Consider the following 27,521-nt stretch of genomic DNA (forward strand, 5'->3'; position numbering starts at 1 on the left):
AGCTGTGGTGTTTGCTAGTGTATCTTATTATTTCCTGAATACAGAGACAGCCTAGTGTTTGATGTTAGAATATATATTGAGTACCATATGTGTACATATGTACGTGTGTGCCTAGTGTGTGCAAGGCCTCAGATTCAATTCCCAGGACATACAACAAATGATTAAAGGAAAAAATAAACATTAACAGTCCAATAAGAGAGTTTCAGAGAAAATCTTCAAGCAGATGTTACAAGTAGGTTTTTCCTGCTGGTCTGGTCCCACCACCATGCCAGCCCCAAATAACACACAGAGACAGTGTAATTGATATAATTCTGTTGGCCTGTTACTAGTTTCTTATTGGCTAGCTCTGTCTTAAATATTAACCCATTTCTATTAATCTAAGTACTTCTATGTGGTCTTATCTTACCAGAGAGAGAGACTGGCATTCTACCCTGTAGTCCTCCATCTTGAAACTCCTCCCTACTACTTCCTCTCTCCTCCTAGTCTCCTAGTCCCACCTATCTTGCTTTCCTATTGGCCAACAGTGCTTTATTCATTAACCAATAAGAGGAACTTATTTACATCTCCCATCACATAGTAAGATACGCTGGGAAGGGGGGAGTGTCACAGAAATAGATGAAAAAGGTGACACTTAAGAAATTGGGTCAATTTTATGGAGAAAGAACTGGGAGTTGGGGGGTGGGGGAGATGCTAGAAGTATTGTCATCATGAAGAGGAAACTGGAATAGATAACAATCACAAGATAGGAGCCAGTTCCAGAAAAGCATTCATTTTGGAGCAGATATACTATAGTAGAAGAGAGGCCTCTTTTATTCTCCTCACCATACTGGAAACCAAAGTAGGCATGGGGGTGGGGAGACAGTAAGGCAAGATATGGGCTGGAAAGAATGTAGTCGCCAGCTGTCTCTTCATTAACAACTTTAAAAATAAACACATTTGAGGCTTTAAATCATGAATGGGTCTGGAAACTTCAAGGTCATTTCAAGTTCCCTCACCATGATACTTTGGACACTTTGTATGTAGTTAAGGAGCGTCTCCATAGGGAATTCTCTGAAGTGGCCTCACATTTGAACATCCTCTAAGTGCTTACTAGGAGGAAACAGAAATGTCTTGCCAATCAAAGTCTGGGTACAGAAAAGGTCATTGGTCAGAAAACGTGAGGTTTCCTGTGAGACAAACAGCACACACAAAATGCCAGGAAGCAGTGACTAACAGGTGTGGGTGACAGGAGGTACAAATGAAAGGTTTCATCCACACCTAGCTTTGTGGCTTTCACTCTGGTGCCGCCGCCACCACACCTATGAGTTTCGCTCATTAAAACAATAAAGACATAGGTTAAAACCTGCTGACAGTCCTTGCAGGAAGTGATGCGCAGACTCAATTTGGAGACTGTGTGTGTGTGTGTGTGTGTGTGTGTGTATGTGTGTGTGTGTGTACACATATGTCTATAATAGGCACACATCTAGTATGCATGTTCTTGTTGCCTGATAGGGTCTTCCTAGGTATCCCTAGATATAGATGGCCTATTACTGAATTTGCAGCTTTTCTGCCTTCAAACTCAGGGCAACCCTCTGGCCTCATCTTGTAAAATGCTGCTATTCCAGGCATGTGCTGCCTTGCCTGGATTAGCTATTGTTTTTTCCACTTGATCTACATGTGTGATTTAACTTATCTTCAGATGATCTTTGAGAAATATCCCTTTGTTCCACTTACAGGACGTGGACACTGAAACACTGAGACTAGAATGGGGATACACGGAGGTAAACTGAGGCAGGGGACGCATCCTGTGTTTTGTTTGTTTCTGTTTTTGTTTTTTAATCTGCTGAGTGTTAAAAGGCAAAGAGTACATGGGTGAGGATTAAATGAAAAGGGTCTGTGTGAAAACGTGTTGAGGGTAACATCGTGTGTAGACGGAAAATGATATAGATCTCAAAATAGAAAAAGTAGCTGCTGTCCTATAAGCTACAGTTTACGGAGCGCTTCCTGGGCACTGAACTTTTCTGAGCATCATTGGCGGATATCCTCATAAGGATTTCCCAGAACAGAGTAGTAGAACTCTTTGTTTGCTTGTTTGTTTGTTTCTTTGTTGTTTGTTTTCCGGGGACCCACGGCCAGCCATCGACTCCAACGTGCCCCATGACCCTGATGGCATGTTTAAAATCCCATTAGAGTCCCCTTTAAACAAGCACCCTGCTTTCCAGGTGTGCCTGGCAACTGGAGTTTGCCTTCTGAGTCACCGTCTCTGTCTTCCTGCCCAACCAGAGAGAGTGGGTGAGGACCGGGTGAGAGTGGAGTGGGATGGGAGGATGGGACCGGTTGACAGCTAGCGCAGGGGCAGCAGGTGATCTGAAGAGCCTGGGAGAGCTGTGGAGGTGGCGCTGCAATGGGAGCGCACCACACCTGTACGGTGACCCTGGCGAGCTGGCGCCAGGGCAGGGACGCGCTCACCTGTGCCCACGTGACGGGGCGGGGCTCTGTCCGCCGAGTGCCCTTGGCCACGCCCTCTCGGCGCGCCGCACGCCCGGACCCCGCGGACCGGATCGGCGGTGGCGGCGGCGGCCAAGCCCCGGAGGTGGAGGCGGGACGCGGGAGGCGGTGGCGGCTGTGCGCGGAGACGTAGCAGCGGCAGCATGTCGGCCGGCGGAGCGGCAGTCCCGCCGCCCCCGAACCCCGCTGTGTCCTTCCCGGCGCCCCGAATCACCCTGCCCGCTGGCCCCGACATCCTGCGGACCTACTCGGGAGCTTTCGTCTGCCTGGAGATTGTAAGTGTGGTAGCGGTAGCGTAGGCGACGATTGAATCCGGGGAGCAGGGACAGGCAGCATCCTTGCCCCGAGTCGGGTCAGGTCCCCCGGCGACCTCCTTCAGCCTCCTTTCTCTAGAAGTGGCTTTTTCCTGCGGACGGTCTCGGGGTCCTCTCCACGCTGTGCCTGGGCCTCTTGCTTGGCACCTGTTAACGCGGACACCTGCTCGCCGGCCTGGAATGGAAATGTACTCTAGAGAGCAAGCAGGTGAAGGGCCCAAGATTAGGGACTTGACTAGGAGATGGGTGTTAGCGCTTGGAGGAGTCTCGGGGTCTCGGCTTTGGGCAGGGTCCACCACGCTTGGCTAGAGGAGGACCTAGCGCCCTCGGCCCCTCCCGTCGCTAACCTGCCATTTTGTTGGGTGGTGCAAAGGTGTACCCATGACTGGGTGGCCAGGAAGCTGGTAGGATGTGGAAAGCCTGGGCGGGAGGCGCCAGGGAAAGGAGGAGCAGGAGGAGGCTGAAGCTTGGGTTTGGTTTTCACCCTGTTCACCCTTCGGTGCCCTTTGGATCGGGGGAGAACAGGGCAGGGAGGAAGGTGAGATTGCAGGTGCAGTTGGCAGTGGGTAATCAAGTGGTTGTGAGAGCCCTGGGGGGAAGTGCAAGGCGTGGAGCTGCCAGCTACAACTCTTGCCTTTGCCCCTTGTCCTTTTTCAGTTTACCCGAGAATGCCAAACCTTCTCAAAACACTTTGCTTGACCCTGGTAAAGTTGATGGCACAGGCCTGCCCTGCAATCTTGTTGAACTAGACACTTGAACTTAGGAAAGGAATGCTGTGGAGTTGGGAGCTTTTGAAGCTCCTGGGGGGGGGGGGATGTGTAAATATAAATTGGGCAACTGAGGTTGCATCATGCCCGGAGAATGTCAAATAGAAAGAAATGTTAGCAAGGCAGGGCCTTTCCTGCAGGCAGGATTTGTTTGGTCAGTTTAGGGTTTTCATGTCACTCATCCTCTCCTGTGAGTTTGCATAACCTGGATCTGGGTCGCTCTGGCTTCCCTTTTGTGCCATGGAGCTGAAAACCTTGTGAGCCTTGGTTTTCTGCCCCACTATGCTTTGGTAGCCAAGCCCCCTTACGTTTAGCTCCGATTTGAATCGGAAAGCAGAGACCCAAGAGCCTAAGGCATAGGCTGTGGCAGCTATGGTAAGATAGGCTGTGAATCTAGAAGACCTTGGTGTGGGTTCGGGTTTGAGCCCAGTTCAGTGGCATAGGAATGAGACTGCGATGAGTTGCAGGCATCCATATGAGAGGAACAGGGAGGAGGTAGCATTGGACCAGCCTCCTAGCTATGGAGGAACACAGCCTTTAGGACAGCAAGCTTTGTAGAGGAAGATTTCACAGATCCTGGGCTCCTTTCCTGCCATGTTCAGGTTCCACATGCTTGCTTCCTCTTTCATGAGTTCCTCCCACGTCTGCACCTACTTCCTACTTACCCTGAAATTTCCAGCAGGTCTATACATCCATCATAGACTCCCATTCATGATATGCTTTTTTTGAGATAGGTACATTCTACCACTGAGTTCCTTACTTGCCAGCCCTTTGTCCCAAGCTATCCTCACCCAAGGTATCTTTACCATATATTTGTATAAGTTTAGTAAAAGGTTGATATTTCTAAACCAAGCCTTTTATCTCGGGCTGAAAACATTAACACCAAAATCTATCATTTTCAGGGGCCAGGACAAAGGATCAATGTGAGTAAAGGACTTCTTGCAAAAATTGTGAGGACCTGTGTTCAAATCCCAAGAACTCTTGAAAAGCTGCCTTCCGTGGTAGACTCGCTGCCTAACCTTTGGCTAGAACTTAGACTCATCCTCAACAGCAGTATACATTTCATCTCAAATTTGATATGTTGCTTATACATTTCTAATATTTATTCATATATAGTTATACAATTAACTTGTATCTATATACATACATGGGATATATATATCTGTGTATGTGTGTGTGTGTGTGTAAACATATGCATAAAAATGTTACCCATGTGTTACCAAATCAAATGCTACTAAGGACCCACCTGTGGGTGTGGCACACTTTATGGAACACTAGTTCTGGAGGTGACTTATTGAACTCCTCCCAGCTCCATATCTCCTTTCCCTATCTACCACAGTAGTTAGTTCTCAACTCTTGCTGTACTTAATAACTTGGCAGCTTTGAGAAGTATGTTGCCAGCCCAGACTAATTAAACCAGAGTCTCTAGGGGAGCACCCAGAGTCAGCTAATTTTTTTAAGGCTCCCTGGAGATCCTAATACACAGAATAGCTGTAATCCACTGATAGTGCCTTTGGACCAGGCCATGCAGAAAGGAGAAATAGAGTTTTGTTTTGTTTTGTTTTCTCACAAATGTGAATATTTTGTTTGTTAGGATGGATGGGATGATTAGATCCTGGAAGTGTGTGTGTGTGTGTGTGTGTGTGTGTGTGTGTGTGTGTGTGTGTACATGCATGTTCAGTTCATGTAGGTATATTGCATGAGGCCTCATGCCTTTACGTTCAAGTGCATATGGAGGCCAGAGGACAACCTTGGGTGTCATTCCTCAGGAATTGTCCATCTTTTCTTTTTTAATATTTGGTATATTTATTGAGGGGAGGGGAGGGCATGCTCAATCCACAATTGCTTGTATATGGAGGTCAGGGGACAGCTTCAGGAGTCAGCTCTCTACTTCCACCATGTGGGTGGTATCCAGGGGTCAACCTCAGATTCTCAGGCTTGAGATTAGGCACTGTTCCCTACTGAGCCATCTCACCGTCCTGTCTCTTCTGGGCATAGGGATCAAGGTGAGCAAGATCTCTTACTGGCCTATAACATGCCAAGTAGAATAGGCTGGCTGGCCAGGAATCAGCTTGTCTCTACCTTGCTCTGAGATAACACATCACCATATAAGGCTTTTCTTACGTGAATCCTGGGGGTTGAAGTCGGGTACTTCAGGGCTAAAGTGCAAACACTTTACTGAATAGGCTACCTTTCTAGCCCCACAGTTTTATTTTTATGTTCAAACATCCTTCCAAGTTTAAGTCGACAGTATCTTTTACCTCTTTCCCGAACCTCCTGTTACTTCTCCCCATGGGGAGGATCAAAATGTACCAATGAAACCAGTGACCTCGGGGAAATGAGAGGCCACTTTGAGCCAAACCAACAGTTCCTTCTTGGCCCCCATCCTTCTGGAATGCTTAGTGATACTGGGTCATAAGATTAAGAAAGCAGCCTGCAGACAACCTTGGTGGGTTTCTACCTAGAAAGCCCACTCTGAGTGATGTACAGGCAAAAGCTAAATCATTCATTTGAAGCACCTTCATCCCTAAGTTTAGCAGTTGCCCTAGTAGGATTTATGATTTCTAAGTCACAGACTCCCATGGCTCCTCTTCAGAAATTATTCTCCTTGTAAATTAAATGTGAGCGTTCCCTAGGCACAGTCTCAAACACCAAGTGAACTCCAGCCTGGAACCAATTATTTTAGTTTCCGATGATGTTTCTGGATATCTCTAGACTCACTTTTAATTTTGATCCCCCATTGAAATCCATTTGTCTCCAAGATTTCTTCCTTCTCTGTCATGTTGCTCTCTGAAGCTATGCAAAGTGTGTTCAGCAAGGATGGTTTTTATCTATCAGTAGGAGACTCAGCTAATGAGACTACGGTCTTGGAATTCAGTTTTCATACTAACTTTGCTTAAGGAACTTAATCCCAGTCTCTGGTACTGTACTGCACTCATGACTCCGTAAATACTGCCCGCCACTAGAACCAAGTAAGGCACTTTACAACATCTATTTCATAAGCGATGATTGTTCCAACTTTGCATTTGTGATATGGTTTTGTGAGATAAGTATGTTCTACCACTGAGTTCCTATCTTGCCAGCCCTTTGGTGTTGTCCCAAGCTATCCTTACCCAAGTTATATTTACAGTGTATTTGTATAAGTTTAATACAAAGTTGATATTGCAAAACCAAGCCTTTTAGCTCAGGTTGAAAACATTAACACCAAAATCTATCATTTTCAGGGGCCAGGACCAAGGATCAATGAGTAAAAGACTTATTGCAAAATTGTGAGGACCTGTGTTCATATCCCAAGAACTATTGAAAAGCTGCCCTCCGTGGTAGTTTATGTTTGTAGTTTCCCCTGTGTGATGTGGGACGTGGAGACAATAGAAGCCCTGGAACCTCATGAGCCTGAGATTCTTACCTGAGTGGCAGCGAATAATAACCAGACCATTTCTCAAACAATGGGAATGCTGGGGTCAGACACCCAAGGTTATCCACACTAGTACAGTGCATGTGATGCCCATGCTCGTCCTCATGAACAAAACGTTATCAGTTTCAAATCCTCTTAGTGTTTCTGGAGTGAGTCTTTGTTGACTACATACTATGTACAAAACTGTTTGCATGCCTCTCACCTGAAAGCCCCCGTAATCTAGTTAACAGGATATACATAAAGAAAGTTAATTCTATCTGGGGAAGAAAAGCTGTCTTCATATGAAAAGTGAAATACAACTGACACATTTTTCTGCCCAGGCCGAGCTATAGCAATATCGGAGTATCTTTACTCTCAGACCACACAAGATATTTAGGGTCCTGTTCTCGATGAAATTATTTTATAAAGTACCATTAATTGTGGAAAACAATAACATTGATTTATTCAGTGACTCTCACAGCTTCAGTGTTTAAGAAAACACTTTCAAATTATTTGTTTAGATTTCTCTTTGTGAGAAATCTCTTTACATGTTTTCTAACTATAGTGTTTTAGTGCCAGAATTATTTTCCTTTATTTGATGTAATAACATATTGAAGAACATAGTGCTTATTGGACCTTCTCTATGTCCTTGGAATCTGAAAACTAATATGTAGTGTTTGCTCTTAAATGAAGTTGTGTAGGCCAGGCACGTTGTTATATCCCTTTAATTTCCACACCCAGGCAGCAGAAGCAGGTATATCCCAAGGCTTGTTGGTTGATGCAGTGAGTTCCAGGACAAAATAGCCAGAGAATATGTAGTGAGAACTTGTTTTTTTCTTTTTTTCTTTTTTTGGGGGGAGGGCTATAGCAGTATCGAAAAGTCAAGAAGCATTTACAGTTTTGGGAAATGCTCAGGTAGGCTTATGAAAATACTATGAGAAAGAGAACATTTGGCTCCTGGAGAGCTAGGACAGGGAGCTTTAATGGGGGTGGTAATAACATTTGATGGGTAGCCTGAAATGGTGAGAAAAACATCCAGGTAGAAAGGAAGGCATGTACAAACCTCAGAGATTTAGAAAAAGAAAACCCATCATCAGACCATACATTTCTAGCAATTGTTAGCCTTTTGGCATGACTGATAAGAAGATGGAAAAAAGAAAAGGAAGATGCTTCTGGCAAAATTGAGGCTGTTATTTGCTGGTAAATATGCCAGGCTTTGAATATATTCTCCATGGAACACTCCTGAGGACAGGATTAAAGGTGGTCAAACTTATGTCTTAGAAATCTTTAATGATATTTGTTTGTAAAACCCAGAGATTAAAGTTAAAAGGCCAGGAGATCAATGCAGGAAGATTGGGTCATACTTTTACTATAGTTCCCATAAGATGTGGTGAGACCCTGAAATAAACCCAAGGAACAGAAGGATAGAGAAAATAAAGGAGAAAGACCTAAGGCTTAGCGGGTTGACTAATATATGAACTTGGATGCTCTCACAAATGATACTGGGTGAGGCTGAGGAATAAGATGTATCTGAGGTGAGCAGAAGGAAGGCTGATGGGAGGGGAATGGGCAGAGGCAAATGAATCACACAGAGGACTCTGAAAGGTATTTCTAGTTATTTCCAACCCATGTCTTTGAGTATAGTATGACTAACATGTAAATTCTCTGGTATATCGAGCTTTCTTTCCTTGCCAGAAAATAGATTTTGATTACAAAGAGACACTGTTTGAAGTAGATCAGAAGACCTGGCAACCAATGTTTCCCCTCTCGAGATGGGTTTTTATCCTGTACATAAGGCTCCCCCCACCCTGTGCCTATGGGTCAATAATATGTAATCGTGGGGAAATAGCTTTTACCTTTCATAAGGGGAAGTAAGCCAGTGCCCCTGCCAGAGCTCTTTGTTCAGCCTCCGTATTCCCTGACTCATAGCCCTGCAGGAAATATGACCTGAAAATCCAAAGACTTTGGAACAACTTGCTGAAAGTATTGACTTTGAGTTGCAGAGGGAAAGGTCAAAGGGACCAGATTTGGTTTATGCTGCTGTATAAAATTGTGCCTGGTACTGAGAGCTGTGGACTTGACTTACGTATCTGCTGACATGTGACTGAATTAAAAAGGCCCTAAAATAATAATAATAAAATTAAAGTGGTATCAGGCCAGTGCACTCTATATGACACACACGCAGACACACATACAGTGTTATGCTATTGGCTTATAAGACAGTGTGTAAGAATATTATAGAAGAACTGGCAAGTGGAGAAAAGAAATTTGGGAACAGAGATGCTCTACATGACTGCAAATGCTAATTTTTTTCCAGTCACACAGTTTGACTTGAATTCCTTATTAGCCTGTTTTATAGAAGAGGATCGAGTCCCCTCACAACAACACAGTCTGGCCAGTCTACCACTCCTAACTTTTGTATGGGAACTTTCACAAGGAAGACAGTCAAAAGAGAAGAAGGAGGGAGTGGTCTGTCCAGTCTTGCCAGCACATTGGCATGCAGACATTTTTAATCTATGGACAGGAAGTTACCTTCATACATGGGAAGGGCATTTCAGAAAGCAAGGAGATTGATAAATACAAATGCAAAGAGGAAAGGACCTCATTTCTCTTTTACACTGTTTGCTTTCTAATTTAGGGTTTGCATTAGCTATTTAGAAAACTGAGATAGAAGTTTGAGTCAGATGAGGTTAAGGTATAATTTTGTAGCACTGACAAACGTACATCAAATGCAAAGCAAAAAGTAAAATTTATTTTGCAATTAACAGACTGTTTGCAGACCAAGCCTACATATGTCTTTTCTGTTGTTGCTTCTCAGAATTCATTCTTTCCCTAATTCAAACAAAGTAAACCTTGTCTACTTGAACCTATAGATTAGTATGATCTATAGCCTGCAACCTGTACCAGGGTTAATCCACGAACAATCTGAATGAATGTCAGGACAGTTAGCGAGCAAATGGCAGGTTCCTAAGGACTAGTCAAAAGTTACTAGTCCTGGTCAAAAGTTACAGTGGCTGTTTCAGTGCTAGTAGGGTATCTGGACAAATGAGGACCAAAGATTGAAAATTGGTGCTAGTACAGTCAGTATGTTTGCAAGAGATAGCCGCTTTTCCATCACCTTCCCTATCATCCAAAGATCTTATAGTAGATGGTGCTCATTGCTACAGTCACCCAAAAGTTGAGGAGGACATGCTTGTACTTGGTAGTCTCCTTACTGTTTTTGGCGTCCATTATGTACCAGGAAATGGGCTGAACTTCAAAAAGCCAAGAGCTCCTGGGATCTGAAATTGCACTTGCAGGACTTTCTTTAGAGCAATTCATTGCCCAGTGATTGGTCTCTGTTCCTTTGGAGCAGGACACAACTCAACACCTTAGGTAGACAGAATACCCTAGGTTCCCAGTGTTCAGAAGCATTTAAGGAAATGTCACCAATTTTGACTTCATAGCCCAGTGAGAGATAGACATGTGAATTGATCATTTCAATCTAGATGTTGTAAATAGTCAAAAGGATACATGTGTCAATAACCACACTTTAAGCCAGAGACATCTTTCTGGAAGATGTGGTATCATAGGTCAGCCACTCAACAATTTGTTGTATGCTAGGCAGGTGCATGGACAAGTGTGCCTAGTGCTTTGGGTGTAGAGGATGAGATAGTGGACTGGAATGCAGAGAAAAGGAATTGGAAAAGGAGCATCTCCCCAGAAAGGAAGCTTTGGGTAGGTAGAGCTCAGAATCTCTATCATTGTTACCATCCAACACAGATACGTTGTAAATGAACTTGAACTTTGTGGTCTGTCTTGTCAAAGTGTCTACCAGTCATAAGTATGTTTCCAGTTTAAAAAACAAAATGAGACTAAAATAACTTTCAGAATATAAATTGTGTGTAACATGGTGTTAAGTATAGATTCTGTCTTTATTTGGTGGTGAATTATAAGAATACTAACCATTTTTATAACAATAATGTTGAGCAGGTGCCAGTAAATAAGCACCCATTAAAACAGAAGCTTGACAAGTAGTGAGGGGTTCAGAAGTTTCTCTTGATCAGCTTGATATGACTTGAGGCAGTCATTTAGAAAGTTGATAGAAATCTAGTCTAGAGTGAATAATAAACTTAGAAGAGTCAGAAAAGTATACTGATAAAGGCATACACTCTGGAACCCAGTGCCAAGCCAAATCCCATGTCTTATATTTGTTAATTGTGTGACTTTGGCAAAGTTACCAAGAGCTCTGCCCCTCAACTGACTTCCCTGTAAAGGGGGTTCATAATATCTCTCAGGCTCTGTGAGAGTTAAGTTGATAAAAATAAAATTCTTAGAGCAGACTTGGCCATAAAGACCCAATACATGTTAGCTAATATTGCCGATATTGAATTACCCTCTACTTCATATTCAAACTGTAAGGCATGCTAGGATAATGTTATCCCCCCCCACACACACACACACCCATGAAGCTTTCTGATTATTTAGGTTTCCCTGAAGAAGAGAGATGGCATGGCCAGTTGTGTTGATAACAAGACAACACAGAATATTCTAAAAGATTAATGAATTTTCTCTAAGGGATTTAGGTCTGGTAATTTGTGTCTTAAGATTGGTGTTCTCTATTCTCCTTTCCAACATTAATGAAAGTCAGTCATGATAGAAATTAGCCAGTTTACTTAATCAATAGTATGGTATACAAAACTGGAGGTATCAAGTAGGTTGAAAAGTTATTAGTTAAAATTTCAGAGTGTGTGTTTAAAAAAGAAAGAAAGAAAAAGAAAAGAAAACAAAGAAAGAAAGATCCTTGTCAGGAAATCATTGTCTTTTGAAAAGAAAAGATATTTGCTAAACCGATTTCTTTGGCAGTATAGGAGAAGCCATCCAAATAGGAGATGGGTTGGGATGTCTGTAATCCACACAGTCAGAATCACAAATGTTGCATTCTTGCCAAGACCATGTTTTCTTATGGGGCTGTGTATTTTTCTAGGGAAAACATGCTTCAACTCCAACTGTGAGGCTTCAGGGTGGTGTGATGTGTAGGTGAATATCCACTGCCTTGGTTTTCTTATGGGAGAAGGGCCCTAGTCAAGCCATACCCTTCTAGACTGCATAGGCCGAATATAGTAGACAAACATTTTAAACCACAGAAATACCTGTTGCTTTAGAAATGAGTAGTGTAATAGTTCCTTTTCCCATAGTGGTGATAATAAAATACTTCGCTAATGCAACTGAAAGGAGGGAGAATTTACTTCGGTTCACAGTTTGGGAGGGGACAGTTCATCATGGCAGGGATGGCATAGTGGAATTCATGTCTGTGGACACGTACAGCTGGGGCTCTCAGATCTCTTCTAACCAGGTAATAGAAAGAGAGCTCAAGCCAGAAAGGGGACTAAGCTATGACCCTCAAAGCATGACCTGTAGTGACCCACTTCTTTCAGCTTAGCTCCGCCTCTGAAAGATTCTGCAGCCACCCAAGACAGCCTGCAGAACATAGCACATTCAAATGAATAACTTCACCTCAGAACATAATTGAGCCCATGTGTGCTGGGTGCCTATAAAGTTGGGCCAAGGTGAGGACAGCCAACCATGAGGAAGCTGGTGAATGTTTCTAGAAGGTTTTTCTGCTTGGTGCTATCTGGGTGTAGGGAAGCCTCTTGTTAAGAGTTAGAGCTTTGATGTAGTTCCTTACAGAAATTTGAAGTGAAAGCACATTCTACACATAATTATCGTGCTTTTCAGATCACTAGGGAGCAGCAGCAGGCAGAGGTAGACATGAGGTCAGAATGTGGTCTCATATCCAAGACGAGAACGTGGTACACTGTTTGAATACCTGTCTTTGCATTGTACACACTTATTGTTGCCTGGATACTCTATCAGTTCGGCTCCCTTGGATTTTAACTCTTTCAATGCGTTGGTCATCCCTAAGAGCAGGACTCTCTCCACTAAGCAAGGGTCCTAGTGGTTATCACTTATTTGAGAAATGTTCCAATCTTACTGAAGCCCAGAATTGGAAGCGAGTATGCCAAGCACAGACAGTCTCACCGGAAGCCCACTTATTATTGTGGAAGCCAGGTTGAGATACTTAAAAGGAAAAGGTAACTTTCACCGAAACAAAATTGTGAAGAAGGGAAGAGATACTTGAGTAAAAGCTAGAGTGACCTCTACAGCATCAAGCTATTCTTTTTGTATATGTGAGAATAGGGGTCAATTCCAGGTCCTTGCAGATGCCAATCAGTGACATTCTTGACGTGGGGAAAATGACTATCTAATGTACGGATATCTTATTTGTGCCATCCACTCATTCACTTAAATGAGAGCTGAATTGCACTCATCCACTGTCATTCAAAGCTAGCCCATGAGCAGAACAAACACATGATGCCTAGGGTTGCTGTGTGGGTGGAGTTAATTGAGAAGGAAAGAACTAGCACTCATTCCCTCTTCTCCCTCCCGTTGCCATGCCACCCACACACCACAGATGAGGCCAATCAGATCACTTCTTCTGTAAGTACTGAGTTTACCTTAAGTTTCCTTTCCCGATCTTGAGGTGTGGGAAAGACTGATTTTGAATTTGATAGAGTGGTTAACCCATACTCTTCCTTCTACATGTTATCCTCCCTGGCCAAGCCTGACTTCAAATCTGCCATGCTGCCCACCTTTCGGGATCCCTCCTATTACATTACTGTTTCCCCCTCCTACCCCACGGAACTCACTGTGCTCAGTTCTTTTTATAGTGCTTACCACAATCTGTTCCCAAATCAGATTTAATGGTGTGTGTTTCTCTCTTAGTTAGGACTCTGAAAGCAGGGACCTCACCTGTTTGCTTTTTTTTTTTTTTTTTTTTTTTTTCTTGAATGCTCTTGCTCGGTGTCTAGCAGTAAGTTTGGGGGCCGTCTATCTGACTTCAGGTTTATTAAATACAACTTTTATTCCAAAGGATTATTTAGAGATGTGAACTTACCACAATGTCTGAGTAATATGACTGTGCTTGTCTGTTCAATTTGCCTAGTCTAATGAATGATGATGGCCAGCTGTTACTTATTTTTCATTATAATTGTACATAGCTGATCAGGAAATGATGCTTGAATTGAAATTTAATACTGATTTACAATTCATAAACTTTATTTAAAGTAATATCAATTATTTGCAGGTAGTCAATAAGAAAAGGCTACTAGAAAGAAGACCCAGGGAAACAAGCAAAGGTTGATGCAGTAGAGACATTCTTATGCCTTCTAATATGCTTTAAATGATACAAGAGAGGAGATAATCTCCTTGAGGAAAAAATTAATTCTAACTTTCATGATCACTGATAAAGTAGCAGTTAAAAATTAACATGCATTAATATTCATTACTTAAGTTTATTGTACAAAACACTGGGAGTTGTTAAATTTTCTTAAAGAAATAGGCATTGAGATATAATACCACAGCTATAAGTTTATTAAGTGAACAATTGAACTATCATTACACAAGAAGTAATTTATTATGTCCATTGATTTTTTTTCAGAGTATCTCAAAATATATGGCTGAATGTGATTTTTTTTGTCTTAAAATACAAATTTTTCTTTATGTGGTGTGATTTGTGTAACTTGGATATTACCTAAGTTCATATGAAGCCACATGCAGATATCTGTTGGCCTTTCAGAATTGGAGCTCAGAGAGCTCTCATATAAGCACTAGTCTGTTTGTTCACTAAACAAACACCAAGAACATCCTGTGTTTCAGGTGGGGGGGGGTCCTACCTGCTGGAGGCATCTTTTTTTTTTTTTTTTGAAACAGTATTTTTTATTTAAATATATTTTAATATTCTTACATATCGATCCCAGTTCTCTCTTCCTCCCTACCATGGTCCCCAAACCCCCCCCCCATCCCATTCCCTACCTACTCCACAGGGAGGGTGATGCCTTCCAGGAGAGATCATTAAAATCTGTCAAGTTATTTGGAGTAGGGTCTAGGCCCTCCCTCCTGCCTCTAGATTAAGGGAGTATCCCTCCATGGTGAATTTGTTCCCAAAGTCCTTTTGTGCACCAGGGAAACATCCTGATTCCACTGTCAGAGGTCCCTTAGACTGCCCATGTTCAGGGGTCCGAGTCGGCACAATGCTGGTTTCCCAACCATCAGCCTGGGGTCCATGAGCTCCAACCTGTTGAGGTCAGGAGTCTCTGTGGGTTTATGTAGCCTGGTCTTGACCCCTTTGCTTATCACTCCTCCCTCTCTGCAACTGGACTCCAGGAGTGTAGCTCAATGTTTAGCTGTGGGTGTCTGCTTCTGTTTCCAACAGCTACTACATAAAGGTTCTAGGATGGCATATAAGTTAGTTATCAATCTCATAATCAGGGAAGGGCATATTTAAGGTAGCCTTTCCACTGTTGCTCAGATTGTTAGTTCGAGTCATCCTTGTAGGTTTCTGGACATTTCTCTAGAGTCGGTTTTCTCTTCAAACCTATAATGGGTCCCTCTACTATGGTATCTCTCTATTTTTATTTATTTATTTTTTTTTATTATTATTATTATTTTGCTCTTGTCTACCCCCACCCCTCCCCGACTCAGTCTTAACATTGGTGGTATAGTGGTGAGCATAGCTGCCTTCTGAGGCATCTGTAAGCAAGGATGTGAGCAAACTTCATGTTGCCAAATCTAGCATAATCTCTAACTGATAGGAAAGAATTACCTTGGAATTAATAATAAACAATTTGAATACTGCCAAGAAGGTGTGTTAGTGAAGACAGAGAAAAAGCCAAGGCATTCAGTTCCTCTGCATGTCCCATAGGTAATAATTTTCTCCTAGGAAAGGGTAGCTAAGAATGTAGAACTTGGCAGAGATTTTTTTTTTTAAGATAATGGTTCAAGATTAAGTATGTGTTAGTTACTCAAGCACACTCCAGTGACGTTCTGGGCCAGCAATGCCAGCCACTCAGACATGAAAGAGCTTTGTTTTTGAGCTATGGATATTTTTTCTGTAATATAAAAAAATGTGAAGGGCTTGGTGGCATAAGACAAGGATAAACAGGACTGGTAAGATCACAAAAGGCCTACTGTGTCTTGCAAAGGCCATGCCATTTTTCTTGCCTTAATGGTAAAATGGAGAAAACTAATTATCTTTGCTCCTATTTCTCCTCCTGTATTTGTTTTCTCATGCTATCCTAGTTACCTGCATCAGAAACCTTGCTTTACCTGATTTATCTGATCAAGTACCATCATCATCTACTTATAAATTTCTATCTAATCCATTACCTCCTCTCTGTTCTCCATACTTTCATGATAATTTATGCTGTGCTGTCATCCTACATAGCCCTGAGTCCTGCATCATTCCCTTTTGAGTGAGTCCATTCTCACATTCTAGCCAGAAAATCTTCTAAGTGCAGGTATTGAATATACTACTTCCTGCTCAAGATAAGCATGGCCACCATTGTCCTTGCATGAACTGAATCTCCCTGACTGTCTTCAAGACCATCCTCATGTACTCACAACCTGCTAATCTGTGTCTCTGCCTGTTCTTCGTGCTATCCTGGCTCCAACCTAAGAATCACAAACTCATTCCCTGCCTAGATTCTTTCTCCATCATCCTGGCCCAATCCTGGGTCTTATTACTTCTAGAATAAGTTTCCTGACTTATTCTAGATCTGTACCTGGAGTGTTTATTTTGTGGAAGTATAGAACCCATTTTCTCTCCCAGCTCTGGCATTGGTTCAGCAGGATTTTCATCACTTGCTTAGCTGTCCATTTCCTAGGATAGACTGAGTTCTGTGATGACAGAGGCCAGTGCAGCTTGATTTTATTCCCAGCACCTAGCACAGTGTCAGGGTAGTTATAGACTATGGCATGAATCTAATTTGATTTCCAGAACATGGAAAATAGTAAATGCTGGTAGCTTACTAATTGCTTACTCTCTTGAACAAGAGCTGCAGCTTTGATGATATAGGTAGGAACTGATGTCCAAATTACAAGTAGGTAGATGATGATGATGAAGACAGAACAATGCACATTGCACATGGAAAACTAGAGAATCGTAGCTATTCTTCTTTCAGAAACTCTCTAACAAGCAATGAAAGCAAAAAGAGAAGAAATGAAGACCAAGCAGTGTGTACAATGTTGACTGGAATGAAAACGCATCAACAGGGTGGTGGTTAGAGAGGTAGCAAGATCACTGGATGGTATGCATTAATGGCTGCAGGATACAGCCAGCAAGTATGTGAGGATGGCTGGAGAATCCTGCAGGTGTGTGAGGATGACTAGATAACACATGGGTGAGGAATAACATGAAAATCCAGGTGCAGAGTTGACCCAAGCTCTGGGTAGAGCTGGTCTTGCACCTAAGGGAAGAACATATCTTCTTAATGATATGGAAATGGGGTAGCACAGATGAGTACAAGGGCCTAGGGTGAGAAGTGGGAGAGCAAAGTTGATGCAAATGTGTTTAACTCAGTGGCATGAAACAGTGCTGTAAAACAAAGTTACTACTCTCTGTTAATTTTTTTTTTGTTGTTGTTTCTTTCAGGTGCTTGGTGGACTTGTTTGGATTTTGGTTGCTTCCTCCAATGTTCCTCTACCTCTGCTCCAAGGATGGGTCATGTTTGTGTCTGTAACAGCTTTCTTCTTTTCCCTTCTCTTCCTGGGCTTGTTCCTCTCTGGTATGGTGACTCAGATTGATGCCAACTGGAACTTCCTGGTAAGAGATTTTTATTTTAAGTCTTCTGTTCAGAAACGCTTGAGTGTCTGCTCTTTTTGTTGCCATATATAAGAGAAAATAGGTCAGCATGAGGGGTCACTGTGGTTCCTAAGTGTAGTTCTAGTGGATGATGGGCCCTCAGTATGTGAAATTTCCTCACTGATAGAACTGAGAAATCATGCTGTTACTTTTATGATTTAGATCATTGCTATTAAAAAAAACAATTTCATATCATGCAACAAATGGTTCGCATTATAATGGACCAATAGAGCAAATGCCTTGGAAACTGAGTCACCTATGTCTTGAAATTTCCCATTCATTTCTTCTTCAGATATTTAAATGGGTTTAGTCATACCTTAGTGAGAGGGGCATTGTTTAAATGATACACCCTCAAACCTGGGGTACTAACATCTATAGATTCTGAACTCATATATGTTTGAATATATGTAAGTACCTATATTTAATTAAATATGCAGGTTTAATCTCCATATTGCCCACATACATTGCACTATAAGGTTTATTTCACTTAGAGTATATTAACACAATATAAATGCTATACTCATAGTTTTGGGGTTTTAAAAGATTTATTAATTTTATTTTGTGTATGAATGTTTTATCTGCATGTATGTCTGCATTCCTGGTGTTGGTGGAAGCAGGAGATGGTTTGATGAAAGATGTCATTCTGTAAATATGTTTCTCATACTGGTTAATGAATAAAGCACTGTTGGCCAATAGGAAAGCAAGATAGGCGAAACTAGGAGACAAGGAGGATTCAAGGAAGTAGTAGGGAGGAGTCAAGATGGAGAGACTGGAGAGAGAAGAACACCAGCCCACTCTCCAGTAAGATGAGACCACGTGGAAACACTTAGATGAATAGAAATGGGTTAATAATTAAGACAGAGCTAGCCAACAAGAAACAAGTAACTGGCCAACAATATAATATCTAATACAGAGTCTCTTTGTGTTATTTGGGGCTGGTGTGGAGGTGAGACCAGGCTGGTGGGAAAACCTACTCATAACAGTGGTTGATTTGGGTGCTGGGAATCAAACCCAGGCCATCTGCCAGAGTAGCAAGTGCTCTGAACCACTGAGCCACCTCTCCAGCCTCTGAATATAGTTTTTATACTGTATTGTTTGGGAAATGAAGACAAGAGAAGAACATATGTACATGTTTATTACAGACACTTCTTTTTTCAAGACAGAGTTTCTCTGTATTGTTTTGCTATGTGCCACCAATGACCAGCTACTATAGACACATTTTTTTTCCTGATTATTTTCAATCTGTAATTGAATTCACACACAGGGACTGACAGACACAGAAGGGCAGACTAGAAACTGACAGACACAGAAGCACAGGCTAGGAAATACACAGAAGGGGGCAGACTATCCAATTGAGATATATATATATATATATATATATATATCTCAGACTGTAGCCCAAACTGGTGATCTTCCTTGCTCAGCCTCCTGAATGCTAGAATTAGAGTGTGTTTTACCAGTAATAAAGCTTAAGTTTTAGTGGCTGTCTTCCTTTCTCTGTGCTGCAATATAATCAGGGTCCCTATCAGTATAGTAGATAATGCAGAAGGAGATAAAGCAAATGAGGGAAGCCTTGTTTGTGTTGCAGTATTGACCAAGGCCATGAAAAGCTCCAGAGCACTTCTGCCCATTGATCCTGTATTGGGCCCATGGACTAGGCACAGTCCAAATGTACTATGTCTCCTTGAGTCCCACCCAAGAAGAATGTGTCTCTGGCTCAGACACATAAGCATGTCCAAGTCAATTGAAATGCAAGAAAGAAACAAAGTCCCCTAAGAACTAAAGTCCAGTCACAGGGACTGATCACAGGGGTCATGTGAAACCAAGAAGTAAATTTCCAACAGCTGCAAGTCTGATCACTTAACTCATCCATGCCTTTCTGTGTGAAAGGTTGCAAGAGTATATGTATAACAGCGCATGCTTGTTTGTGTATATGCACATGTCTGCAGGGCCTTGGGTGTTGATCCTTCTTAGGGGTCATCCTCCTTGGATTTGGAGACAGAATCCCTCACTGGGATCTGGAACTCATCTAGACTTGATGTCCACCAAACCCCAGGAATCTGCTGACTGTCTCCACCTCCCCTGAGCTGAGACCAGCTACCCAGTGCTGAAATTACAATTGCATGCATACAAATACACTTCAGGCTTTTAAACATGAGAGTCAGAGCTAGAATTCAGACCTCCTGTTTATATGGCAAGGACTTTACTGACTGAACTTTCTTCCCAGCCCCTGTCCTGGCCTTTTAAGATAAAATAAAACATTTCTGAGAATCTTTAGTAAATTAAATGAGTGACTAATAATCAATCTCAATAGACCTTCTCAGTTTTTACAGCTATTAATAACTAATAACCCAATCAGATATGTTTAGCTCATGAGTGCACTGACATTCCAATTTAGATATTAATCTTTTTGATGAACATTTATTGAGTAACCACATGACCACATGTATCTGAGAAATGCTTATAGCTTAGACATGTGTTCAGTAACTATGTGGGTCAATTAGCAATGGCAGGTGTCTCACAGAAAACATGTTCACGTTATTCCTTATGTGTCTCACCTTGGCAGAACATTCTAGGCATAATAAGAGTTCTATGAACAACACTGTTGAGTGGATATTTACAAAGAGGGGAAAAAGTAGACTTTGAAGACAGTTTTCAAACACTGTTGGTAGGAATGTAGATTAATACCATTAGCGTGGAGTAGGATATGAAATCTTCTCCAAAACTTAACAATAGAACTACCGTAGGAGCCTTGAATCCCACTATATGCAAGGCCAAAGGTAATGGAGTCAATGTGTCAGAGAGCTATCTGGGACCACGTGTTTTTTACAGGATTATTTATAGTAGCCATCATATGAAACTAGCTTAAGTCTTCATCAGTCCATAGTGGTAAATAAAATGTAGTGTACATACACAAAGCTATTTGGCTTTTTAGTAATGAAGGAAACCTTTTGTTTGCTGTCAGAAGTATTTACAGTCAAATGAATGAACAGGGGTGAACAGGAGTGAACATGGGTAAACATGGGTGAATATGGAGGTTTTATTAAATGAATGAGCTCAGGCACCAAATGACTATCTACAGATTCAGTTCAATCCCCATCAAAATCCCAGCACAATTCTTCAAAGACCGTGAAAGGACAATACTCACCGTTATATGGAAAGACAAAAGACCCAGGAATAGCCAAAACAACCCTGTACAATAAAAGAACTTCCAGAGGCATCACCATCCCAGACTTCAAGCTCTATTACAGAGTTATAGTCCTGAAAACAAAACTAGACAGATAGACTAATGGAATCGAACTGAAAACCCCGATATTAACCCACGCAACTACAAAAATCTGATTTTTGACAAAGAAAGCATCTTCAAGAAATGGTGCTGGCATAACTGGATGCTGACTTGTAGAAAACTGCAGATAGATTCATATCTATCATCATGAACAAAATTTACTTTCAAATGGATCAAAGACCTCAACATAAAGCTAGCCATACTGAACCTCTTAGAAGAGAAAGTGGGAGCTACCCTTGAACCAATTGTTATGGGAGACGGCTTCTGTAAGGCAAAGGACACAGTAAACAAGACAAAATGGCAGCCCACAGAATGGGAAAAGATGTTCACAAACCCCAAAACTACCAGAGGGTTGATTTCCAAATTACATAAAAATCTCAAGAAGCTAGTTATCAAAACACCAAAAAATCCAATTAAAAAGTGGGGTACAAATCTAAATGGAGAATTCTCAATAGAGGAATCCAAAATGGCTGAAAGACACTTAAGAAAATGTTCAACATCCTTAGCCATAGGGAAATGCAGCTACTTTGGAAATCAGTATGGCGGTTCCTCAGGAAAATGGGAATCAATCTACCACAAGATCCAGCAATTTCACTCTTAGGAATATACCCAAAAGATGTACATTCATACAAGGACATCTGTTCAACTATGTTCATAGTAGCATTATTTGTAAAAGCCAGAACCTGGAAGGAACCTAATGCCCCTCTACTATAGAATGGATGGAGAAAAAAAAAAAAAAAATGTGGTACATTTACACAATTGAGTACTATTCAGCAGGAAAAAAAAAAAAAAAAAAAAAAAAAAAAAACAATGGAATCTTGAAACTCACAGTCAAATAGATGGAACTAGAAGAAACCATTGCAAGTGAGGTAACCCAGTCACAAAAAGACAAACATGATGTGTAGCTACTCATATACGGATTTTAGACATAGAGCAAAGGATTAGCGGCCTACAATCTACACTGCCAGAAAAGCTAGGAAACAAGGAGGACCCTAGGAGTGACATACATGGTCCCCTGGAGAAAGGGAAAAGGACAAGATCTCCTGACTAAATTGGGAACATGGCAGATGGGGAGAGGGAGTTAGGAGAAAGAGAATGGGAGAAGAGGAGGGCATGAGGGAGCAGGAAGACTGAGAATAGAGGAGAACAAGAAAAGAGATACCATAATATAGGGAGTCTTTATAGGTATAAAAAGAAATCTGACATTAGGGAAATGTCCAGGGATCTACAAGGATGACACTAACTGAGAATCTAAACAATAGTGGAGAAACTACCTTGAATGCCCTTCCACTATAATGAGATTGATGACTACCTTATATGCCATCCTAGAACCTTCATCCAGTAGCTGATGGAAGCAGAAGCAGACACCCACAGCTAAACACTAGCTGAACTCCTGGAATCCAGTTGCAGAGAGGGAGGAGTGATAAGCAAAGGGGTCAAGCCTAGGCTGGAGAAACCCACAGAAACAGCTAATCTGAATAAGGCAGAGCTCATTAACCCCAGTCTGATTGCTGGGAAACCAGCATAGGTCCAAGTCAGCCCCCTGAAAGTGGGTGTTAGTTATGAGGACTGGGAAGTCTATGGGGCCTCTGGTAGTGGATCAGTATTTATCCCTAGTATACAAATGGACTTTGGGAGCCCATTCCACATAGATACTCACTCAGCTTAGACACATGGGGAGGGCCTAGGCCCTGTTCTAAATGATATGACAGATTTTGAAGATCCCCATGGAAGGCCTCACCCTCCCTGGGGAGCAGAACAGCGATTATCCCTAGTATACATTTATTTTACATGCTGACCACAGTTTCCCCTTCCTCCTCTCCTTCCGTTCCTCCCTTAAATATATAATTTCTATTTGTGGCTTAAACTTATTCATTAACTTTAACTTCTTAATGAAGGAAAGTTGACTTTGGAAGCAGGTAAGCATGATTCAGAATCTCCTCCCAGTAAGCATGATACTGATCCCCTCCCAAAAGTTAACCTTCGTGTGAAAAGAAAGACAGTGTTTTGTTAGGAAAGCAGACAGTAAATGATAACTGATAATTGTAAGGATAAGAAATTATGCACACAAAATCACTGAAATGTGGCACCTGAAAATATAAAATAATATGTGTATGATGAATTAATTCTAGTAAAGCTGGCTTTTGAAAGGTTATGATTCACACTGGTTCCAGTAATACACAAAATAAACTAAATAAATAATTATTGTTTGGGGGGAAGTATATATTCTTTGTTTTTAATTACATGTAAGGTTGCATGCCATTGAGTACTATCACTAAGTCTATCTTGCAGAATATGGAATAATATACAATTATAAATGTAATAACAAATACTCAAAATATTAAGTACTTGAAATTAATAAAAAGGTATAACTTAAATATAATTTTACTCTACTTTAAAGTTGGTATTTGCCTTAGTTTTAAGTGTAAAGACCTTTTTCTCTTATTTTAACTAATATTGACATCTCTGTATATTAATCTAAACTGATATAATATTTTATTATAAAATTCAATATATAAGAAAGTTTCCTATTGTGCCAAATAAAATGATCTTATATTTTTTTTAACTCTTTGAGAGTTTGGAGCTTCTCAAATAGCATGTTTTAGTCATAGCCACCCAAGCTACCTACTCCATAGCTAAAATTTCATTTGAAATAAGGAACCGGCAAACATCTTACACTTTTTACCTACAAGTGCCTTTCCTCGCCTCTTTCAGGATTTTGTCTACCATTTTGTAATGTTTGTCTTCTACTTTGGAGCCTTCTTACTGGAAGCAGCTGCCACCTCCCTGCATGACCTGCAATGCAACACAACCATGACTGTAAGGCCGCTTCTGAATGATAACCAGTACAACATCAATGTGGCAGCCACAGTAAGTGCTCCGTGAGGAAGGTGCTGTACTTCCACGGCCAATCATCCGGGAGACTCCTCAGGCAGCAGTGGTCATTTAATAGCAGCCTTTAGAATTAAACATGTAAGCCAGACAGTGGTGATGTACACCCTTAACCCAGCACTCATGGGCAGAGGCAGGTGGATATCTATGAGTTCAAGGCCAACTTGATCCACAGAGCAAGTTACAGGACAGCCAGAGCTATGTAGAGAAACCCTGTCTTGAAAACAAACAAAACTTAAGCATGTAATAGCTATGTATTTATCTGTCCAGTGATCCCATGAGCAAGGTATTTTCATTACCTGAATTGTTGTGTGTAACTCAACTGCAACCCGAACAAGTCATTAATTGAGATGGCAACAAGTCTATGGTACTCGACTTTGTAAGAATTCTTCTCCCTTTCTAAATTTTCAGACCTGGTAGGGGAGGTCTGTTTCTAGCTTTGGTTTTTTCCACGTTGTGCCCGTTTTTAATTGGGATTATTGACTGCAATATTTGCCATGGGGGCAGGGCTGATATGAACAAGTCTCAGTTCTTATTGTTGGGGAAGGCAAATTCACCAGCCATTATAACAGATGGATACAGGAGAAAGCCTTCCATGGGGACTTTAAAAGATTTTTCCTATAGTGAACTTGACATTTTGTGTTAAATATTGCAAAGAAATACTTGGGGTTTTTTGTTGTTGTTTCCATGGATAATTTTAAAAACTATCACAAAATGAAATTACTTTCTGAAATGAAGTGTCTTGGTTGATATCTAATATCTAATATTCAGTAATATGTATTACTGAATCTAGTGTCTTTTCCCCTTTAGCTCTTGCCCCTTACAAGGCCCAACTTTTTAGAGTTTTCTAGAATGTTCTCTTCTAGATGTGCCTCATCTGGAAACCTGTCTCCTTCTCCCTCTACCAGAGTGAAGCCACCTCCATGTGTGGACCAATGCCTCCTTATGACGTTCCATTTTATCTACCCATTCCAATCCACTCAGAACTCTAGCTCCTGAGTTTTCAGTAGCTAAAATTAAGCAGCTATTCCTGAGTTAAACCTCTTGCTTATCTTTTTCACTCAGTATAGTTGAGGAGGGAATTTCCTTCTCATTAACAACAGATTCCCAAGTCAATTATTCTCACACAGAGGACATTGTCTACGTTAGAAATACATTACAGAAACAAGCAGCATGGGAAGGGTTAATTAAGCTGAGACAAATTTCTGTGGGAGGATCTGCTCCTGCTTCTCAGGCTACAGTTTCCTGGTTAAGAATCTCTCCCTGAGATAGTCATATTTTGTCATTTTGAATCGTATTGCCTTGTGGTCCTTTAGTGTCATGTGAGGACAATGTGGATTAAATGCTTGTCCCCACTAAGTGCAGTGATGTGTGCACTGTTGGGGTTTATGAAGCCTTCGATGACACCAAGGAAACAGCTCAGAGAAGGGCTAGGGCTTCTGCATGAGGAGTGGCTGCCATGTGAGCAAGAGCCAGACTCACAATTCATTTCTGTGGGCTTTGTCTACTGAGTCTGAAAATGCACAGAAATGATTTGATGTCTCCCCAGGGTTTGCCAGTGACTGTCTTCTTAGCTGTGAAACTACTGAATGACTAGATGACTTGAGCTAACGTTCTTAATCCAGTGCCTGGGGTTCATATGTACTTAATGAATGAGCCTGATATGTGAGCAAATGTTGGATGTTAGGCTGACTATAGATTTGAAAATTTGGAGCTAGAGTGTGCAAAGGGAAGCTCAGCATAGTGAGGAGATCAAACAAAATCATCAAAACACAGATCAGTAGGAAATAGTCTTTTGTATCGGAGCATCTTCAGGTCAGTTGGCGAGTGTTCATTCAGTGGTCTCTTTGGATTTCATTTTCTAAAAGTCGGTGTTGTGCCTCTGATAGCAGTTTTTCTTTCCTTTTCTTAGGTTTTTGCCTTTATGACGACAGCTTGTTATGGTTGCAGTTTGGGTCTGGCTTTGCGAAGATGGCGACCGTAACACTCCTGGGAAACTGACAGTTGTGTGCTAGTTTCATTTTGTCTGCTTTATATATCTGTTCACTTGGGAACCATTTGTCCCAATATAACATTCCAAGCATCATTTGCTGTGTACAGAGAGAACCGACATGAAAGCTGTGGTTTGTTACATTGGTGAAATTTTAAATTTATTCTGATGTTAGAGAGGTATCATTTAATTTTTCATCTCTCTTTTCTTTTTAAATACATCCCCCTGTATATTCTTAAAATATATAGACACTGTTCACAAAACAATAATATCCCTTTTGTTTCTTAAGTCATCTGAACTTGAATAATAGTAAATAACTAAAACAGTATATCTCAAGGAGGCTTCTCATTGAATTCTATCTCTACTGTAAAACGGAGAATGATACATATTTTTTTACAAAAGGGTCAGATAACACATATGTAGGCCATATGGTTTGTGTGGCAATTGTTCTATCCTGCAACATAAAAGCAGCTACAAATGGCATGTAAATAAGTGAATATGTCTGTATCCTAATAAAGCTTTATTTACAAAAAGGGAGTAAGACTGGATTTGGTCCAAAGATCACAATTCAATCAACTACTGCCATATATTGAATTAATCATGTAAGTTTCTCAACCTCATTAGACAAGCCACATAATATATTTTGTTTCATTATGCAATAATCACATTGCCTTTTGTTAATAGTTATAAGCTCCTTGGAGGAGCTTATAGTTTCTCAAGAAAACCTCAGCAGAGCCTTGAGTGAAGAGAAAGTAAGGTATGAAATAAACTCCAAGCTAATGATTTCCTAACTGCTCAGCAAGATCTCACATAAGAGTGCTTAAGACAAGATCTCCAGAGGCAATTACTACTGGAACTGCTATCTTGTGTTGATGTCTTATTTTGGTTTATTTATGCTATAGAATGGTTGTTTGCCCTGTGCATGAACATATAAGTATTTATGTATGTAAAGTTTTCCAAATAGCTCTCTGAAGAGTTGAATTTTTACTTCTGATAGTTTTTTTTTTTTTTGCATTTGCTTTCTGATTTAAATTTGTGTAGACTATTAATTATAACATAAAGCTATATAGATTCTTATATGCTTTGATAATAGCCAAGATATCTATGTTGTATTTACATTGGTGTCAGACAGACAAAGTCAGTTTAAAACAACAGCTAACGCAAAAGCTAGCTCTGGCTAAATAGTACAAGAAACAATCCTAAGCCACCTCCACCTGTTGACATCATGGGCTTGGCAACTTACCACAAATGGCTTGAATCAAGAACAAATTGGAGCTAGGCTGCAGTTCCCACCATGCTCCCATACTAGCTACTTGCCCATTGCTTTAATGGGGCTGCCTCTAGAAAGGGGGACTTGAAGAACGCATTCTACCTGAGCTAAGAGTGCCATGCACAGTTCGAGTTTTGAATCTCATGGAACGTGGAGAAAAACATGGATGAACAGCATAACCAATGTTCAACAGCATAACCAGTGGCCAAGTGCTGTTTATCTACTACTCCCCAGAAGAAGTACATACAGGGGTTCGCTTTGTGATACAGCTAAAGAAGAAATGTGTTTCAGTATGTAGTTTGAAGGAATGGAATCAATCTCACAAACTTAACAGTCATGTCCTAGCTCTTCCAGACACCCTACTTCCTTTATCTTTTTCCAACTCCTAACCACACCTGTATTATGGATTATATATTATTGAAGTCATAAATGTGCCATAA

At 41.2% G+C, this 27,521-nt stretch overlaps 1 protein-coding gene across 1 annotated transcript; it reads left to right on the forward strand.

The window, feature by feature from the left end:
• Positions 1–2,496: 2,496 nt before the first annotated feature.
• On the forward strand, positions 2,497–26,348 carry Mal2 (mal, T cell differentiation protein 2). The gene is made up of 4 exons (XM_051202511.1): positions 2,497–2,762; positions 17,434–17,604; positions 23,645–23,800; positions 25,734–26,348. The coding sequence occupies exons 1-4, from the start codon at positions 2,631–2,633 to the stop codon at positions 25,803–25,805; spliced, it is 531 nt and encodes a 176-aa protein (XP_051058468.1). The 5' UTR covers positions 2,497–2,630; the 3' UTR covers positions 25,806–26,348.
• The last annotated feature ends 1,173 nt before the right edge of the window (positions 26,349–27,521 follow it).

The sequence above is a fragment of the Phodopus roborovskii genome, unplaced genomic scaffold (assembly GCF_943737965.1).
Source record: "Phodopus roborovskii unplaced genomic scaffold, PHOROB, whole genome shotgun sequence".
Lineage (NCBI taxonomy): Eukaryota > Metazoa > Chordata > Mammalia > Rodentia > Cricetidae > Phodopus > Phodopus roborovskii.